The 14,648-nt window shown below is 44.8% G+C and overlaps 2 protein-coding genes across 3 annotated transcripts in view; both read right to left on the bottom strand.

Moving 5' to 3' along the window:
- Positions 1-2,283, bottom strand: part of llgl2 (LLGL scribble cell polarity complex component 2) — a 32,035-nt gene extending 29,752 nt beyond the window's left edge. The window contains exon 1 of the mRNA XM_014158137.3: positions 1,975-2,283. The gene's annotated coding sequence lies outside the window, so the exon portion shown is untranslated. The remainder of the gene's footprint in view (positions 1-1,974) is intronic.
- Positions 2,284-2,409: 126 nt separating this feature from the next.
- On the bottom strand, positions 2,410-14,574 carry galk1 (galactokinase 1). 2 transcript variants are annotated; one of them, XM_014158141.3, is made up of 8 exons: positions 14,166-14,574; positions 9,543-9,732; positions 9,053-9,172; positions 8,835-8,970; positions 8,520-8,701; positions 8,288-8,438; positions 8,000-8,162; positions 2,410-2,847 (listed from the first exon to the last, which is right to left on the bottom strand). In XM_014158141.3, exons 1-8 carry the CDS (start codon positions 14,328-14,330, stop codon positions 2,776-2,778), a joined length of 1,179 nt encoding a protein of 392 aa, XP_014013616.1. In that variant the 5' UTR covers positions 14,331-14,574; the 3' UTR covers positions 2,410-2,775. The 2 variants fall into 2 exon arrangements, with proteins under 2 accessions (XP_014013616.1, XP_014013615.1); XM_014158140.3 differs by lacking the exon at positions 2,410-2,847 and adding an exon at positions 5,632-6,643.
- Positions 14,575-14,648: the final 74 nt, after the last annotated feature.

The following is a 14,648-nucleotide window of genomic DNA, read 5'->3' as shown; positions in this document are numbered from 1 at the left end:
ATAGCCTGGAAGTGTGTTGGTTGGTCATTGTCCTGTCGAAAAACAAATGACAGTCCCACTAAACACAAACCAGATGGGATGGCATGTCACTGTGGGAGCAATCCTGGTTGTGTGCCTTTAAATTCTAAATAATTCACTGGCAGTGGTCACCAGCAAAGAACCATCACACCTCCTCCACGCTTCATGGTGGGAACCACACATTCGGTGATCACCCGTTCACCTACTCGGCATCTCACAAAGACACGGCGGGTGAAACCCAAAATCTCAAATTTGGAATCATCAAACCAAAGGACAGATTTCCACCGGTCAAATGTCCATTGCTAATGTTTCTTGGTCCAAGCAAGTCTCTTCTTATTGGTGTCCTTTAGTAGTGGTTTCTTTGCAGCAATTCGACCATGAAGGCCCGATTCACGCAGTCTCCTCTGAACAGTTGATGTTGTGATGTGTCTGTTACTTGAACTCTGTGAAGCATTTATTTGGGCTGAAATCTGAGGCTGGTAACTAATGAACTTGTCCTCTGCAGCAGAGTTAACTCTGGCTTCCTTTCCTGTGGCGGTCCTCATGAGAGCCAGTTTCATCATAGCGCTGGATGGTTTTTTGCGACTGCATTAGAAGAAACTTTCAAAAATAGGCCTGGATCACAGTCAGCGTTCCAATTCATTCCAAAGGTGTTCGATGGGGTTGAGGTCAGCGCTCTGTGCAGGCCAATCAAGTTGCATTCGGGCAGGTAGGGTTCTCCTGGCATCCGCAAAACCCAGAGTTGTCCGTTGGAATGCCAGATGGTTTAGTGCAATTGCGCATGGTGATCTTAAGCTTGTGTGTAGCTGCTCGGCCATGGAACCCCATTTCATGAAGCTCCTGCTGAACAGTTATTGTGCGGATGTTGCTTCTAGAGGCAGTTTGGAACTTGGTCATGAGTGTTGCAACCGAGGACAGACAATATTTACACGCTACAGCACTCGGCGGTCCCGTTCTGTGAGCCTGTGTGGCCTACCACTTCGCAGCGGAGTTGTTGTTGCTCCTAGACATTTCCACTTCACAATAACAGTACTTACAGTTGACCGGGGCAGCTCTAGCAGGGCAGAAATTTAACGAACTGACTTGTTGGAAAGGTGGCATCCTATGACAGTGTCAAATTGAAACTCACAGCTCTTCAGTAAGGCCATTCTACTGCCAATGTTCGTATATTGAGATTGCAAGGATGTGTGCTTGATTGTATACACCTGTCAGCAACGGGTGTGGCTGAAATAGACAAATCCACTACTTTGAAGGGGTGTCCACATACTTGTGTGTATGTATATATAGCTATATATTAAGTCAATAACTTCCCATCAGCAAGCTGACTAAAAACGTGAATTGTTTGTGATGATGGCCATGGTGAGTTTGTTTAGTTATTTCACTAGCCAATTAAACTCAAAGGCACGATTTAGCCCATCGTAAACCGTGGAGTTGAGTTTAGTCGGCTACTAACTAGTTATTTCACCAACTTGTGCAGCAAATAAGTTAATGGCCAATTTGCTAGTTAGCCAACAGCTACTTGTTTCAGTCCCTTGTATATAAAAGTAAAGATTATGATTTCATATGCGTTTAAGGTTTACAGACCCTTTCCTTCCTGGACGTTGAATGGAATTAATGGCTTGGCAGCGGTTAACCAACAACACAGTCAAGCTAACCTAGCTACAGTTAGTTAGCCAGCTAGTTAACCACAAGATGCTAGCTGGAAAATCAAGAGAACGTTACCTACTTGTTAGCTAGTTTAACCAGCTAGTTAGCATGTACCCGTTGTTATCCCCGAGTCCCTTAACTACAATACATACGTTGACTTAAACTCAAAACAGTAGCTGGCAAGTCATCTTGCCCATCATAATTTGATAACATAACTAGCTGTCTAGTTAGTTATTTGGCTAACTAACGACTGTCTACAGCACCTGTAGAAGCGACACTCCTCTTTTGCTCGGGCCCTTCGAAACTCACCTTACTCCGAACGTGTCCACTATGCTTTCACCCGCTAATTCACAGCGCTTGGTCGGCGTCCAGTTTGGCCACGTCTCAACTTCACTAACCAATATAAAATCGAATCAGAATCCAAAGCACGTCGTCGGCTTGTCTTGAAATACGTTAACTCAGATCCTGTGTTTGTTTGGTAGCTATTCCACTTTTCTTTCCTTTGCCCAGCCAAGGCAGCCTCGATGTTTCCTGATGATGCCCCTGACCCACAGAGCGCAACTTGACTGGCTAGCCTCTTCTGAGCAACTCCTCCTTTCACCTCCCCTTCCGGGATACGAATCAGCAGGGGAGGGGGGCATGAGCAAAGAAATAGGTTTGGCTCCGAATGTAATATATATTAAAAAAAGGAATTTCCCCAAATACATTTTCAGATGTTGCATTAAGTATAAGGTCTCAAACTCATTCTGAAGTTTAGAAGATTGTTTATTTTTGTAGAATTGCCTTATTTATAGTGGAACAATCATCCCATATTTATGGCACTTTTCTAATTGTACAAAACAACATTATTACAGTCTTTCAGATGCAACCACAAGAGATTATACTTTACTTGATTTAGTGCTTGGCAATTACTAACTGTATTAATATCATGATAGTTTAAGACACTCTGAAGTAGTCTTACAATAGATTGCTTTACCTGCTCATTTCACCCCCACAGGATTGATTAAACATTGCTACATAAGCGAACAAAAGATCCTTGAAAAATCAGTAGGAATGTGTTCGTTTTTTGCGATGAAGTTGTACATAATGGGAAAATGTAGTGCTTGCTCTTCATAGACTCATGACCCTAGCTCCTTGTGAGGGAGTTGTGATGTAGAAAGTTGGGGATCCACTGTATCGCTCCTGTAGAGAGAAATCCAAAGCTAATAAGTTAATTTATTTGCTTTTGAGTTCATTCAAAATATTGAAAACAGTCATGTAAGGATAAAAGTGAAGCCATCATCAGCATATTGCTTGCACATAGATGTTTCCTTCAGGATCTGCAAACAAAGCTGCATTGGGGACTGAGTAGATGGATAAGAGGAAGAGACTAGCTGTTTTCCAACCAGGCATCTTTCCTCTTCCATACTAATATTTTCCTCTCACATACTTCCTCCTTCCTCCATTCTAAAATTACACATCACATCCCCCTTCCTCCTACAGTACAGATGCCCTATCCCATCTGGACAAGAGGAATACCTAGTTGAGAATTCTGTTAATTGACTACAGCTCAGCATTCAACACCATAGTACCCTCCAAGCTCATCAAGCTCGAGGCCCTATAGGTCTGAACCCCGCCCTGTGTAACTGGGTCCTGACCTTCCTGATGGGCCGCCCCCAGGTGGTGAAGGTAGGAAACAACATCTCCACTTCGCTGATCCTCAACACTGGTGCCCCACAAGGGTGCGTGCTCAGCATGCATGCCTCCAACTCAATCATCAAGTTTGCAGACGACACAACAGTAGTAGGCCTGATTACCAACAATGACGAGACAGCCTACAGGGAGGAGGTGAGGGCCCTGGGTGTGTGGTGCCAGGAAAATAACATTTCACTCAACGTCAACAAAACAAAGGAGCTGATCGTGGACTTCAGGAAACAGCAGAGGGAGCACCCCCCTATCCACATCGACGGGACAGCAGTGGAGAAGTTGGAAAGCTTGAAGTTCCTCGGCGTACACATCACGGACAAACTGAAATCATCCACCCATACAGCCAGTGCGGTGAAGAAGGGGCAAAAGCGCCTCTTCAACCTCAGGAGGCTGAAGAAATGTGGCTTGGCACCTAAAATCCTCAAAGTTTTACAGATGATAGCAATTGATAGCACCTGTCGGGCTCTCCAGAGGGAGGTGCGGTCTGCCCAACGCATCACTAGGGGCAAACTACCTGCCCTCCAGGATCTTTTTGGCCTTCCTGTGACATCGGGTGCTGTACCCGATGTCACAGGAAGGCCAAAAAGATCCTGGAGGGCAGGTAGTTTACCCCTAGTGATGTGTTGGGCAGACCGCACCTCCCTCGGGAGAGCCCGACCACCACCTCCCTCTGGAGAGCCCAACCACCCGAGCCACTGCCTGTTCACACCACTATCATCCAGAAGGCGAGGTCAGTACAGGTGCATCATAGCTGGGACCAACAGACTGAAAAACAGCTTCAATCTCAAGGCCATCAGACTGTTAAATAGCCATCACTAGCACATTAGAGGCTGCTGCCCTTTATACAGTTGAAGTCGGAGGTTTACATACACCTTAGCCAAATACCTTTATATGCACTTTTTCCCAATTCCTGACATTTAATCCATGTAAAAAAAAAAAAAACAGTTTTAGGTCAGTTAGGATCACCACTTTTATTTTAAGAATGTGAAATGTCAGAATAATAGTAGAGAGAATGATTTATTTCAGCTTTTATATCTTTCATCACATCACTGACCCAGTGGGTCAGAAGTTTACATACACTCAATTGGTATTTGGTAGCATTGCCTTTAAATTGTTTAACTTGGGTCAAATGTTTTGGGTAGCCTTCCACAAGCTTCCCACAATAAGTTGGGTCAATTTTGGCCCATTCCTCCTGACAAAGCTGGTGTAACTGAGTCAGGTTTGTAGGCCTCCTTGCTTGCACACGCTTTTTCAGTTCTGCCCACACATTTTCTATGGGATTGAGGTCAGGGCTTTGTGATGGCCACTCTAATACCTTGACTTTGTTGTCCTTAAGCCATTTTGCCACAACTTCGGAAGTATGCTTTGGGTGATTGTCCATTTGGAAAACCCATTTGCGACCAAGCTTTAACTTCCTGGCTGATGTCTTGAGATGTTGCTTCAATATATCCATATAATTTTTCTTCCTCATGATGCCATCTATTTTGTGAAGTGCACCTGTCCCTCCTGCAGCAAAGCACCCTCACAACATGATGCTGCCACCCCCGTGCTTCCCGGTTGGGATGGTGTTCTTCGGCTTGCAAGCCTCCCCCTTTTTCCTCCAAACATAACGATGGTCAAACAGTTATATTTTTGTTTCATCAAACCAGAGGACATTTCTCCAAAAGTACAATCTTTGTCCCTATTTGCAGTTGCAAACCGTAGTCTGGCTTTTTAATGGCGGGTTTGGAAAAATGACTTGTATCATGCACAAAGTAGATGTCCTAACCGACTTGCCAAAACTATAGTTTGTTAACAAGAAATTTGTGGAGTGGTTGAAAACGAGTTTTAATGACTCCAACCTAAGTGTATGTAAACTTCCGACTTCAACTGTACATAGACTTGAAATCACTCGCCACTTTAATAATGGAACACTTGTCACTTTAATAATATTTAGCATTACTCATCTCATATGTATATACTGTATTCTATTCTACTGTATCTGTCTGTCGCTCCGACATTGCTCGTCCAAATATTGATATATTCTTTATTCCTTTACTTTAGATTTGTGTTTATTGTTGTGAATTTCTTAGATATTACTTGTTAGATCTTACTGAACTGTTGGAGCTAGAAACACAAGTATTTCGCTACACCCGCAATAACATCTGCTAAACATGTGTATGTGACCAATAACATTTTATTTGAGGAAAGTAACTTCAATCAGTCTGACTGATAGGGGGTTCAGGGAGAAATACCTTTCATTTAGTAGTGTTTATTAAATTGATGAGCTGAAAACATATCTACAGATTGGTCAGTTTATTACACATTACACTGTAACACTGTTTTACAAAACAGTACCAACAAATGTACTCATACCCGCTCTGTGGAATGGTCGGATCACCCCTCCTACCAACGCAGCACACTCTCTCACAGACAATCCACAAACTCTAACACACCCTGTCTGCGTCCCTCTCTTTAAGAAATGCACTGATCATCAACAGGATGAGCTGACAACCATTCCTTATTGTTGGGGACAGGGTCTATTCTGTAAATCCAGATGAAGACCTACCCTACAGTTTAGAACAGACTCCACAGCAGGGCTACTGAGGTCAGAGTTCGTTAGAGGGTTCAGATTGCAGGATCAGTCTCAGCTTCACATCAAAGAGAGGATTGTAAACATTATAGATCGACCTCTCCAATGTTAGTAAAGTCTGTTAGTTATAGACCATTCATAAGCAGTAATTTTCAGTAGGTTGGAAACAATATAGGGTGACGTTTGTTATTTTAGTAAGTCTATGACTGGTGGTTGAGTGGTGAGCTGGAATGAGCTATATCACTACCGTACAAGCTGCAGAGTACGGCAGTTCAAAATGTCCATGGGGTCAGGGGTCACTGAGTCGACCCTAAAACCCTCCGCCAGAGACACCGTCAGCAGCTCCTCCACAAACCCGCGCGTGTCTTTGACCTCACAGGGGCTGCAGCGCGGCATGATGACATCACAGAGGTCCCCAGAGTGGGTCTGTGTGGCCCAAGAGTCCGAGACGACGAGTCCTCGGTACTGCTGTTTCTCATACTGGTCCTGGGGAAGTTCGTCTGGCCGGGGAACCCACTCCAGTTTGAGCCGGTTGTGGCGCTGGTCACTGGGGAGGGGGGAGGTAGGACCCTGGGTGGTACGGTAGGAGAAACGCTCACAGAGGAGAACCAGAAAGGCACGCCAGGTACAGAAGATTTCGGCGGTGAGGATGCGCACTGAGCATGTGCGGAGTTCATAGTTCTCGGGAGCACGGCGTAGGTTGAAGTGTAGCACACGCACCTGGAATGAGAACGACAGGTTGATGCTAAAGTGCTAATGTGGAATGTGGAGGCACACCCACGTTCCACATTAACCAACCCATATGCACACACGCATGCTTAGACTACAACGCTAGCAAACACGCAAAAAAATACACACACACACACACACACACACACACACACACCTGGCAGTCCACATCCACCAGCAGCATGGCTCCTCTGGGTGCGTCTCTCAGGCTGAGCGGTCCGGCCTCGACACGCCGCCGTATCTCATCCAGTAGGGGGCGTATCTGGAAGAAATCTGCCTCCCTCCTCAGCAGCCTCATCTCAGAGAACCCCTCCGGCAGGTCCAGGGAGCTGGAACGCAGGAAGTTCAGGATATAGCGGAAAACTTTCCCATCGCGGTCGATGAACACGTTTCCCCGTTTGTCCCGGAGCGTGGAGATCTGTCCGGTGAACATAGCCCCCAGCATGGAGTCTTGGTAGCGTGTCAGTGTGTCCAGAGTCGTGGTGTAGATCTCACCGCCAACGTTGAGAGACACGGGATCCGACAGGGAGTTACTGTTGCTGTTAGTGTTGCTGTCCGGGGAGTTTAGGTTTAGCATCCTCAGGCACTGAGACGACCTCTGCTCAGGTTAGAACACTAGATTAGAACACTCTGGATTGGAAGTGGTGGAACTCTTGTGGAACACTCCTGTTTTTGTCTCTTTCTATGGAATGCAGTGCTGTTCAAACAAAGTTAGAAGTTTCAAGTGTCTTTTGTATCCTGAAGACACTTTCGTTTCAGAGGTGGAAGGGCGAATCTGTATCCGGGATATGAGCGAGTCACAAAAAGACCCAAGAATGATGAGAAGACAAAAAGATCCGAAAAAATAGTCTCAGTGTGTCTGGAAGCTGGATCTGTAAAAAGCCGGTGTTCTGCGCAGGTAGATTTATCTATCAGTAGTTTTGTTTCTTCATCGTCTTGTGCTGTTTAGGATTCCTGTCAGTGAGCTGAGGCCTGGCTAGTTGCATAAGGCTGTTTGTTTCAGAGCTGCTGGCAGTGGGAGACGGGAGAGAAGGACAGCGAGGCGACCGGACTCGAATGCTAATAAAGGGACTCTGCTAGTTTTTATTCTCCTGCCTTCTCTCTCTCTCTGTCTTAAAGTGACAGAAGAGATTCTAAAAGCGCTTTTATCCACAGTGATTAGTTTACGCAAGCTTGTCACCAAGTCCCTTTCACACAGTGTGTGTGTGTCTCAAATCAAATTTTATTGGTCACATACTCATATTTAGCAGATGTTATTGCGGGTGTAGCGAAATGCTTGTGTTCCTAGCTCCAACAGTGCAGTAGTATCTAACAATTCACCTGCTGTGTGTGTGTGTTCTTCCTCACCTGCATGTTCTGCATGGTCCTGTCTATGGCTTCAGCCTGCAGTAGTGTGACGGTACATCCTCCAAACCCTCCCCCTGTCATCCTGCTGCCAAACACACCCTCCACCTCCACGGCTGCAGACACCAGCTCATCCAGCTCCTTGCAGCTCACTTCATACAAGTCCCTGACAGTAGGGAACACATTACCGAGGGATGCATTTCTATCATGGTTTTCATTAATAAAAAAAGTATTCAGGACATTAATACATTGACTGCGTTGAGGATTTCTTTGAGGGTGTTCTCTATTCACCTGAGTGAGTTGTGGCTTTCCACCATGAGTTTGCCAAACTCTTTGTAGGCCCCTTTCTTCAGGGCCTCTGCTGCCTGGGCCGTCCGCTCTATCTCCTCAATTACATGACGAGCCCTTCGATAGGTCTCATCGTCCAATCGGCTCTTAGCATCTGGAACAATGGGGGAAATCACAAGAAATGTCAGAACACAATGATTGACTGTATTAGACTAGAACATCCTCTCGTTCTTACCCTCCAGGTCCTTCAGTGTGGCATCTCTCAGGCTGGCCTTTTCCAAGATGGCAGCTGCCTCCTCACACTGTCGTCGTCTGCTAGGGTACTCGCTGCCCGTCAGAGAATGTTTCACGTTCGAGTTACTGATGAGGATGACAAGGCCTGGGTCTGACAGAGGGACAGGAGTGGCCTCCAGAGACCTGAGCGGACAACAGCAGCGTATTACACAGTAAAAAGACAGTAACAACCCTTTTAAGTACAGCGTTACTTTACCATGAGCCTATAGACTTTAGCATTAGCCATAACACTTGAGCCTATAACCAGGCCTGTTACCTGCAGTCTATGAGTAGAGCATGAGCCTCCCTGCCCAGCACAGAGACAAACTGGTCCATGATGCCGCAGGGCACACCTGCATGGGTGTGTTCTGCCTTCTGGCACGCCACCGCCTTCGCCACCTTGTCCCCGTCATCTGAGGAGGGTAGTGGGATGGCATTATGACATGTAGCTTCACTCACAGACTATTGGATGTCACCCAAATATAGTCCACTCACCTGGCTTGAGCTGCTGTAGGAATGTGTACATGGCTACCTCTAGAGAGGCTGAGCTGGACAGACCTCCTCCTAGAGGGACACTACTGGCTATCACTGCCCTGAACCCTGGGACTGGAGGAGCTGAAGGGAGGGATGGGGAGAGAGAGCGGACAGAGAGAGGCAGAGAGATAGAGATATAGAGAGGGGGAAACATAGAGAGAGGGGGGAGACAGAGTGAGAGAGAGAGAGCAAGAGAAAGAGGGGGGAGAGAGTGAGAGATACAGAGAGAGGGAGAGACAGTGAGAGATATATACGAGGGGGAGACAGAGAGAAGGAGGAGACAGAGTGAGAGATATAGAGAGGGGGAGACAGCGAGATTTTATAATATATATATAGGGGGAGACAGAGAGCGAGAGAGAGGAGAGTGAGAGAAAGGGGGTGAGAGAAAGAGACAGAGAGTGACACATCACATCACATTTCAACAGGACTCATGATATTGTTTTCCATTCACCTCTGTAGTGCTGCACCACTCCTTTGACATAATTGGCCCAGCTGGGTTTCCCAGGAGACAGAAGAGCTTTGTCATTGGGCAAGTCAAAGTCCACTCTCCTGGGCTCCTCCACATCTTTAGCAGCAGTAATGATGGAGGCACTCTGGCCAGAGGTCCTACTGCCAACCACCACCGTCACCATGGGCAGAGCCTGGCACAAGGATGAAAGAGATACCGCATTGGAGATATGTGACTGACTGATGAGTGCTTCTGGGCTGGGGATCTGTAAAACCATGTTCATTAAATAGTACCCGCAAAACACCCGTCTCAACGTCAACAGTGAAGAGGCGACTCTGAGATGCTGGCCTTCTAGGCAGAGTTGCAAAGAAAAAGTCATATCTCAGACTGGCCAATAAAAATAAAAGATTAAGATGGGCGAAAGAACACAGACACTGGACAGAGGAACTCTGCCTAGAAGGCCAGCATTCCGGAGTTGCCTCTTCTCTGTTGACGTTGAGACTGGTGTTTTGCAGGTACTATTTAAAGAAGCTGCCAGTTGAGGACTTGTGAGGCATCTGTTTCTCAAACTAGACACTCTAATGTACAGTGGGGAGAACAAGTATTTGATACACTGTCGATTTTGCATGTTTTCCTACTTACAAACCATGTAGAGGTCTGCAATTTTTATCATAGGTACACTTCAACTGTGAGAGACGGAATCTAAAACAAAAATCCAGAAAATCACATTGTATGATTTTTAAGTAATTCATTTGCATTTTATTGCATGACATAAGTATTTGATCACCTACCAACCAGTAATAATTCCGGCTCTCACAGACCTGTTAGTTTATCTTTAAGAAGCCCTCCTGTTCTCCACTCATTACCTGTATTAGCTGCACCTGTTTGAACTCGTTACCTGTATAAAATACACCTGTCCACACACTCAATCAAACAGACTCCAACCTCTCCACAATGGCCAAGACCAGAGAGCTGTGTAAGGACATCAGGGATAAAATTGTAGACCTGCACAAGGCTGGGATGGGCTACAGGACAATAGGCAAGCAGCTTGGTGAGAAGGCAACAACTGTTGGCACAATTCTTAGAAAATGGAAGAAGTTAAAGATGACGGTCAATCACCCTCAGTCTGGGGCTCCATGCAAGATCTCACCTCGTGGGGCATCAATGATCATGAGGAAGGTGAGGGATCAGCCCAGGACTACACGGCAAGACCTGGTCAATGACCTGAAGAGAGCTGGGACCACAGTCTCAAAGAAAACCATTAGTAACACACTACGCCGTCATGGATTAAAATCCTGCAGCGCACGCAAGGTCCCCCTGCTCAAGCCAGTGCATGTCCAGGCCCGTCTGAAGTTTGCCAATGACCATCTGGATGATCCAGAGGAGGAATGGGAGAAGGTCATGTGGTCTGATGAGACAAAAATATAGCTTTTTGGTCTAAACTCCACTCACTGTGTTTGGAGGAAGTAGAAGGATGAGTACAACCCCAAGAACACCATCCCAACCGTGAAGCATGGAGGTGGAAACATCATTCTTTGGGGATGCTTTTCTGCAAAGGGGACAGGACGACTGCACTGTATTGAGGGGAGGATGGATGGGGCCATGTATCGCGAGATCTTGGCCAACAACCTCCTTCCCTCAATAAGAGCATTGAAGATGGGTCATGGCTGGGTCTTCCAGCATGACAACGACCCGAAACACACAGCCAGGGCAACTAAGGAGTGGCTCCGTAAGAAGCATCGCAAGGTCCTGGAGTGTCCTAGCCAGTCTCCAGACCTGAACCCAATAGAAAATCTTTGGAGGGAGCTGAAAGTCCGTATTGCCCAGCGACAGCCCCGAAACCTGAAGGATCTGGAGAAGGTCTGTATGGAGGAGTGGGCCAAAATCCCTGCTGCAGTGTGTGCAAATCTGGTCAAGAACTACAGGAAACGTATGATCTCTGTAATTGCAAACAAAGGTTTCTGTACCAAATATTAAGTTCTGCTTTTCTGATGTATCAAATACTTATGTCATGCAATAAAATGCAAATTAATTACTTAAATCATACAATGTGATTTTCTGGATTTTTGTTTTAGATTCCGTCTCTCACAGTTGAAGTGTACCTATGATATAAATTACAGACCTCTACATGCTTTGTAAGTAGGAAAACCTGCAAAATCGGCAGTGTATGAAATACTTGTTCTCCCCACTGTACTTGTCCTCTTGCTCAGTTGTGCACCGGGGCCTCACACTCCTCTTTCTATTTTGGTTAGAGCCAGTTTGCGCTGTTCTGTGAAGTAGTACACAGTGTTGTATGAGATCTTCAGTTTCTTGGCAATTTCTCACATGGAATAGCCTACATTTCTCAGAACAAGAATAGACTGACACGTTTCAGAAGAGTTCTTTGTTTCTGGCCATTTTTGAGCCTGTAATCGAACCCACAAATGCTGATGCTCCAGATACTCAACTAGTTTAAAAAAGGCCAGTTTTATTGCTTCTTTAATCAGGACAAAAGTTTTCAGCTGTGCTAACATAATTGCAAAAGGGTTTCTAATGATCAATTAGCCTTTTAAAATGATAAAACATAAATTAGCTAACACAACGTGCCATTGGAACACAAGAATGTTGGTTGCTGATAATGGGCCTCTGTACGCCTATGTAGATATTCCATTAAAAAAAAAATCTGCCGTTTCCAGCTACAATAGTCATTTACAACATTAACAATGTCTACACTGTATTTCTGATCAATTTGATGTTATTTTAATGGATAAATGTGCATTACTTTTAAAAACAAGGACATTTCTTAGTGACCCCAAACTTCTGAATGGTAGTGTACATCTCCAATGTCTCCTTTGCTTCTGGGCTGGGGATCTGTACAGCCATGTAATGTACATCTCCAATGTCTCCTCACCTACATACAATGACCCTGTACTAATCAAATAATAACCACATACACTACCAGTCAAAAGTTTGGACACACCACCTCATTTAAGGGTTTTTCTTTATTTTTACATTTTTCTACATTGTAGAATAATAGTGAAGACATCAAAACTATGAAATAACACATATTATGGAATCATGTAGTAACCAAAAAAGTGCTAAACTAATGAAAATATATTTTATATTTGAGATTCTTCAAAGTAGCCACCCTTTGCCTTGACCGCTTTGCAAACTCTTGGCATTCTCTCAACCACCTTCATGAGGTAGTCACCTGGAATGAATGTCAATTAACACGTGTGCCTTGTTAAATGTTAATTTGTGAAATGTCTTTCCGTCTTAATGCGTTTGAGCCAATCAGTTGTATTGTGACAAGGTAGGGGTGGTATACAGAAGATACCCCTTTGGTAAAAAACCAAGTCCATATTATGGCAAGAACAGCTCAAATAAGCAAAGAGAAACGACAGTCCATCATTACTGAAAGACATGAAGGTCAGTCAATCCGGAACATTTCAAGATCTTTTAAAGTTTCTTCAAGTGCAGTCGCAAACACCATCAAGTGCTATGATGAAACTGGTTCTCATGAGGACCACCACAGGAAAGAAAGACCAGGAGTTACCTCTGCTGCAGAGGATAAGTTCATTAGAGTTAACTGCACCTCAGATTGCAACCTAAATAAATGCTTCAGAGTTCAAGTAACATCTCAAAACTGTTTAGAGGAGACTGCATGAATCAGGCCTTCATGGTCGAATTGATGCAAAGAAACCACTACTATAGGACACCAAAGAAGAGACTTGATTGGGCCAAGAAACACGAGCAATGGACATTAAATCGGTTGAAATCTGTCCTTGGGTCTGATGAGTCCAAATTTGAGATGGTTGGTTCCAACCACAGTGTCTTTGTGAGAGTAGGTAGACGGATGATCTCATGTGTTGTTACCACCGTGATGCATGGAGGAGGTGGTGTGATGATTTGGGGGTGCTTTGCTGGTGACACTGTGATTTATTTAGAATTCAAGGCACACTTAACCAGCATGGCTACCACAGCATTCTGCAGCGATATGCCATCCCATCTGGTTTGCGCTTGAGCCTGCCTGCCCAGCACAAACTATCATTTGTTTTTCAACAGGACAATGACACAAAACACACCTCCAGGCTGTGTAAGAGCTATTTGACCAAGGAGAGTGATTGAGTGCTGCATCAGATGACCTGAACTCCACAATCACCTGACCTCAACCCATTTGAGATGGTTTGGGACGATGCATCCAAAAAGTGCTCAGCATATGTGGGAACTCCTTCAAGACTGTTGGAAAAGCATTCCTCATGAAGCTGGTTGAGAGACTGCCAAGAGTTTCATCAAGACAAAGGGAGGCTACTTTGAAGAATCTCAAATATAAAATATATTTTGATTTGTTTAACACTTTTTTGGTTACTATATGATTCCCTATGTGTTATTTCATTGTTTTGACGTGTTCACTAATAGTCTACAATGTAAAATAATAAAATAAAAAATGAAGAAAATAAAGAAAAACCCATGAATGATTAGGTGTATCCAAACTTTTGACTGGTACTGTACTTCAGCTGTCAATGCAAACGGCAGGGATTTCATGAATCTGTGCACCCAGTGTGGACTGGACTATAAAAGTGACCCTTTTCAGTCCTAAATAAACAACCATTGATATCATAAACACAACTTTCATAACATTATTACCATAGGGAGGACGAATCCTTGGTTGTAGTCGATGTGCTCCCCTATCAGGTTGACCCTGCCTGGGGCACACACTGCCACCTGTGGACCATCTCCCCCGAAGCTCTGCTCGTACACACGTCGAGCCTCGGCAACCAACTCGGACACACTCGGGACTGGACTAGCCATGAATGGAGCAGACGAGTAGAGGAGACAAATCACGAACTCAGAGTCCAAAATCCAGCCGCAGCACTTTGTAAACTTCAACCATTAAAATCTTACGTGAGGTTCTAAGTTTGAGATACCGTTTGAATCACGATAAATAATAGTGTATTACAAGTAAAAAAAAACGAATAAATCTTTCTTGGAGTTGGATTAACGTTACAATATGATTGTGATAATATGACATGTGTCAGCTGACTCACTTCCTGAATTGGGCTGGTTTGTTTTTTCCCTACGATTGGCTTAGAAAGGTCACATGACACTGTCAGCTGCGTCCCTTCCCTA

The sequence above is a fragment of the Salmo salar genome, chromosome 19, assembly GCF_965601325.2.
Source record: "Salmo salar chromosome 19, fSalSal1, whole genome shotgun sequence".
In the NCBI taxonomy this organism is placed as follows: domain Eukaryota; kingdom Metazoa; phylum Chordata; class Actinopteri; order Salmoniformes; family Salmonidae; genus Salmo; species Salmo salar.
The sequence above is the reverse complement of the archived record's forward strand: the minus strand, read 5'-3'. Positions and strand labels throughout refer to the sequence as shown.

Bases quoted from the DNA above. Each gene is read 5' to 3' on its own strand.
- galk1 (XM_014158140.3), bottom strand. From the start codon at position 14,330: ATGGCTAGTCCAGTCCCGAGTGTGTCCGAGTTGGTTGCCGAGGCTCGA. The intron at 8,439-8,519 runs GTAAGAACGAGA...CCATTGTTCCAG, and splicing joins CACACTGAAGGACCTGGAGG to ATGCTAAGAGCCGATTGGAC. The intron at 6,644-7,999 runs GTGAGGAAGAAC...TTCTCATTCCAG, and splicing joins GGACCATGCAGAACATGCAG to GTGCGTGTGCTACACTTCAA.